Source organism: Teleopsis dalmanni, chromosome 2 (assembly GCF_002237135.1).
Source record: "Teleopsis dalmanni isolate 2A chromosome 2, ASM223713v2, whole genome shotgun sequence".
Classification (NCBI taxonomy): domain Eukaryota; kingdom Metazoa; phylum Arthropoda; class Insecta; order Diptera; family Diopsidae; genus Teleopsis; species Teleopsis dalmanni.
In genome coordinates this window covers 14,971,464-14,976,279 of record NC_051847.1, presented here as the reverse complement: position 1 = coordinate 14,976,279, position 4,816 = coordinate 14,971,464, and the positions used below count along the sequence as shown (strand labels likewise).

At 28.2% G+C, this 4,816-nt stretch overlaps 1 protein-coding gene across 1 annotated transcript; it reads right to left on the bottom strand.

Moving 5' to 3' along the window:
• Positions 1-742: 742 nt before the first annotated feature.
• LOC119686396 (cuticular protein 47Eg-like) lies at positions 743-1,268 on the bottom strand. The gene is made up of 2 exons (XM_038100971.1): positions 1,231-1,268; positions 743-1,121 (listed from the first exon to the last, which is right to left on the bottom strand). The coding sequence occupies exons 1-2, from the start codon at positions 1,240-1,242 to the stop codon at positions 777-779; spliced, it is 357 nt and encodes a 118-aa protein (XP_037956899.1). The 5' UTR covers positions 1,243-1,268; the 3' UTR covers positions 743-776.
• Between the last annotated feature and the right edge of the window lie 3,548 nt (positions 1,269-4,816).

The window sequence follows — 4,816 nt, the reverse complement described above, 5'->3', positions numbered from 1 at the left end:
ACAAGATAATATTCATTAACTGCTCAAGTGTCTTAAGCTGTTGATTTTGCATATGTGTTTGTTGATAAAAAACCATATTGGGAAGTGGCGTAGCCGGGATTATGCTTAGAAAGAAGAGTATCATACTAGAAAATAGTTTTTTGGTGGTTTTTATATCGTGTATTTTCTATAGACTATATTTTCTTAAGGGACGGCGAATCTCATCCATTTGCTCTTTCTAGATACACCACTAATTTTAGGCAAGACGAAGCGAAGAGGAGGCGGTCTTTATTTCTTCTTTTATTTTATTCTTCTATTATAGTACCGCAAGGAAGCCTGTTCTTCAACACAAGTTTCTCCTAAGTATTTAATTAGAGAGTTCGCAACAAGAAACAATACGAATCCCAAATAAAGACATCTCATGCCAGATATTTTAAGGTTTCTTATATGAAGACCGTATACGCTAATTAAATGAAAATATAATTATGCTTCTTCTAAAAGTTGAGAACAGAATAAGCACTATTTCATATTAACCTTTAACCAATAACAGAACTAAATTACTTTCCTCTTCCATCGATAAAAATTCAATTACTCCAATGGACTAAGATTTAATTGAAATACTTTCCAAAAAAAATAGTAGTAGTTTCTAGTGGATATTTTAAATAAACGAAGATAAGCGCCGTCAGAAATAAACAACTTCAATATATCAATTTTATCCTAATGACTTAGAACATATTTATTTACAACAATTCTTTACCTACACTTTCCAACCCATTCAAATACTTAAAACTAAATATTTATTCCTTTGATGGATGAGCTGCGATCCATTCCAAAGAGCGGAGGATGGCTGCTGGAATTGGTGGTGGAGTGGGCAACAATGGGTTGGCAGCATCAACATGATAACCATTTTCATCAGCGGTATAAGCCAAGGAAACTTGTTCGCCTTCAGGTGAGGTGTATGAGTATTGACCATTGACGACCCAGGTATCTTCTGCTTTCAAGTTGCCTTGTTGTTCAGCTTTGATGCTGTTGTCGAATTCATAAGCATATTTGAAGCTGTCTACATTGACTTCAGCATCGCTGCGGATGACATTGACGTCATTACCGGCGAAGGCTACGGCCAAAAGGCAAGCGAATACAACCTGAAAAAAAGAAATGAATAGATTAGATTTCACTTTAATCCGAATAGGTGCGATGTTTTTTTTTTGTATTGTAATCCTTGATATCAATTTGTATAATTGGGAAACTTACGAAGAATTTCATGTTGATTTTAATTGAGTTGTTTTGTTGATTTGTAGTGATCTACTGATGCTATCTTCCGATAGTCGAATGCCTTTTATACAAAAGTGTTAATTTTTTTTTGTTTTTGATTTCTGCGTAATTTGTATATTTCTTTGTTTTTTTTTTTCTTTTTTTGATTTTATTCAAATTTATTATTTATGTGGGATATAAAAAATTCAGCAGCGGTCAATACGAATTTACGGCAAATTCTTGTTTTTTCTTGTTTCTTCGGTGGTTTTTTGGGCAGACTTTGTTTTGTTTGAAATGCTCTTGGGGCCAATGTTTTTGTAAGTCATCATGCGTTGCTTTGTTTTCCTAATTATGAAATAATTTATTGATTTTGAATATGTAATAAAATAATTGAAAAAAAAATTATGAAAACATTTTCTGATGAATGAATTTTTGCACCTTGGAGTAAAGAAAGAGGAGTGCATTAAAAAAAGATAGATTATATGAAAAAGTTGTTGAGCCAAAAAAATTGGATTTGAATGAAAACAAGTTGCCAACATAAATGAAAAAATTTCATTGTATGTTAGAAATAGAATTACATTCCATTTATCACCTCAAAGAAGTTGCTCCAAATCGTTTAACGTCATAAAAGGAAAACCGCAAAAGGAATTAAAGGTCATACTTGTATATATCTATCTACCCACAACGTAAGGAGGATCTGCTAAAAGATAAACCCATGTCAAGCACCAAAAATAAAAAATATATTGTCCAAAAATCTTCTACTGGTTGGAACATCTGTATGGATAAGTTATTTTTGGTTCTAGTGTGAAAAACTGGCTATTAAGAATTTCTTTCTTTTCTTTTCTTTCTTCATGTGGTTTTTAGATAAATTCGGTTCAATTCAAAAATGTGATCGATAAAAGTAATCATCTTTCATCATAATATAACCCACGTATACGATATTAATAGAATAGGGTCACATTTTCCTCTTTTAATATGAATAAAAACTTTTACAAGCATATTAGTGGGTCATAAAGTTCAATTTTTAATTTAAAAATCCGTATGACATTGTTTAGAACATTTCTCATATAATTATACTAGTTTTTAGTGAAACAATTCCAACTTTCAACATTTCGTCTCACTACTTGTAGTGTTTACCTAAACCTCCCAGCTTTTTATTTTTTAAAAACCGTTTCTTTAAGATTTTGGGAAACTTGAATATGTAACTGATTTACAGCATTCCTTTTTTTGATTTCCTCAAAAGTTAGTTTTCAACTATTAATAAATTAATAAAATTTTAATTTTTAGAAGTATTTAGCTTTAATATATATATAACCTGAAATGTGAATAAGCTATTTAGTTTCTTATTAACGATATTAATACTGCCATGCTGATCAAAAAACCACGACGTAATTGGAAAGACCGACTTAAACACGCTACGGACCTAAAGTAAAGGCCTCAGTCCCTTGACTCGGTTTCATGATGGTAAACCCAAGTCTCATTCCTAGTTCATGACAATGCTTCATTACAATCTTTAATTCTTTAAAAAGTACTCCAGATGTTGGTGACAGACTCATATTGTATCATTGTTAGCGAATGCGGTACCCATTGTTCCTTAAGTTTTTGAAAACCCAAAAACTGTTTATAAAAATATATAATATGATAATTAAAATTATTTAAAAAATATTTGTCAGTAATTAAATACTTAGATATTTTACTAAAAGTTTTTCATTTTTGATTTTATCGTCATATTTTATTTATGACCGCAGACATTATTTTATCTAATAGAAGCGATTATATTTGAGAGAGGTTTCGAACAGTACTGAATTGCAACAACAAAATTTTTTATTTATTTTTAATTAATTGAAATTTTGGCTGACCATACAGTTTTTTCGAGTATTGCCAAAAGCATGGGATATTATGAGAAAAGTTTATAGAGGGCTTTAAAAACACTTTGAGGTTAATTAATCATTATCAATTTAAAGGACACCTCAATTTTTTTATTTAAAATATTCCACGATTCTCAAATATCAACATCAAAACTCTGTGCGGCAAATACATCCAATTTTATTTTGTTTGTGATATTTTTATATTTATTATTAGCTAAAATAGTTTTTGTTATAAAATTTTGCTTTCTTCATTGCAAATTTATTTAATAATTTTTACTATTTTGGGCGTTGCACGTGATATTTCGGTTTTTTTGATTTTGAAGTCTCACATTTTTGCGGCAGGTTCCATCAACAAAATAACGCCCAAAAATAATAAAAGCAAATTTTTATTTCATTTGAAGTATTTTTTTAAATAAATTTCAATTTAATACATTTTGCCCAAATTTCGTTAACTCTGCTTTAATAGATGTTTGATATTTGATGGAAATTCGTTATATAATCTCGTGATCAATCAAATTTTATTGTATTTCCTGTCGTTCAATGTTGGCATAAAAATATTTTATATTATAATAGCAATACATTATCGTTTTGTTTTTAAAATCAATTTTAATAAAATTCCTAATTATAAATTAAAATTTTTTTAAGTATGTATTCTGCTGGAAAGAACAAATTTTAGCGCACATTAAGCTGAAAACTCAAGACTAAATTTGTATCTGATTATCGCGTGAATATTTGATAAGATATGTTTATTTCCTGACAGACTCGTTTTTCTAGTCCAAAGCATCATCAATGTTTTTATATTATCTTATTTTATTTTATTTAAAACAAATTAACAAAGATATTGTCACACTTTTGAAGGAAAGCGAAATTTTTGGAAGATTAAAGAAGGCGCTACCAATTATATAAAGAGTCTACTTCATTAAAGTAATAATGTTATAATACAAAATTTTATAATTAATTAAAATTTTATTAAAATATTATTAAAAATTTAATTTAATAATGTTAAACTACGTAATTACATATTACATATTTTATTCTTTGTGTATTAATTTATTTGCATTAATTGTACTATTCAATTTTAATACAATTTTATTAATATTATTATTTAACTATTATAATAAGTATTTTTGATAATTTATTAATATGGTTTAAAAATTTTTAAATTATTTTTTTTTTTGTATTTTGACAGTCTTCAAATTAGGCAGCACTTAATTCTGGAGACTTGCAATCCAAAAATGTGTACATCCACAATTGAGCCAATAGATGTTTCTAAAGAAACAATATCTAAAGCAACTTTGTGGTTAGGTCCGTTTCTTTATCAAAATTTAAATGTTTGAATTCAAAAAGTTCTTCAGTGTTACTTTATTTTTTATTTGACGATTGATTTATTGTGAATTTTATAAACAGAAATTTCTTATTCAATATACAAGATGAAAGAAAGTTTGTATGAGGATTAAATTTAGCATTTTCTAAAGTTTCAAGCATGTACTTACTCAAATATCAACACTTTTATATAGAGAGATCTAATATATTACTTATTATAATGTCTCTCATAATTACTTAAGAGAGGCTAAATAGAAGGTCCGTTGTTTCTATTACAGATTCTTGTGGTATTCATATTAAATAATTTCCTTGTCGAAGTTAGGGAATTTCAAGAAGTCGAGATTCGGAGAGAATCTCAGCGTAAGCAACAGTGAAACGATCTTCTAGTTATTTAA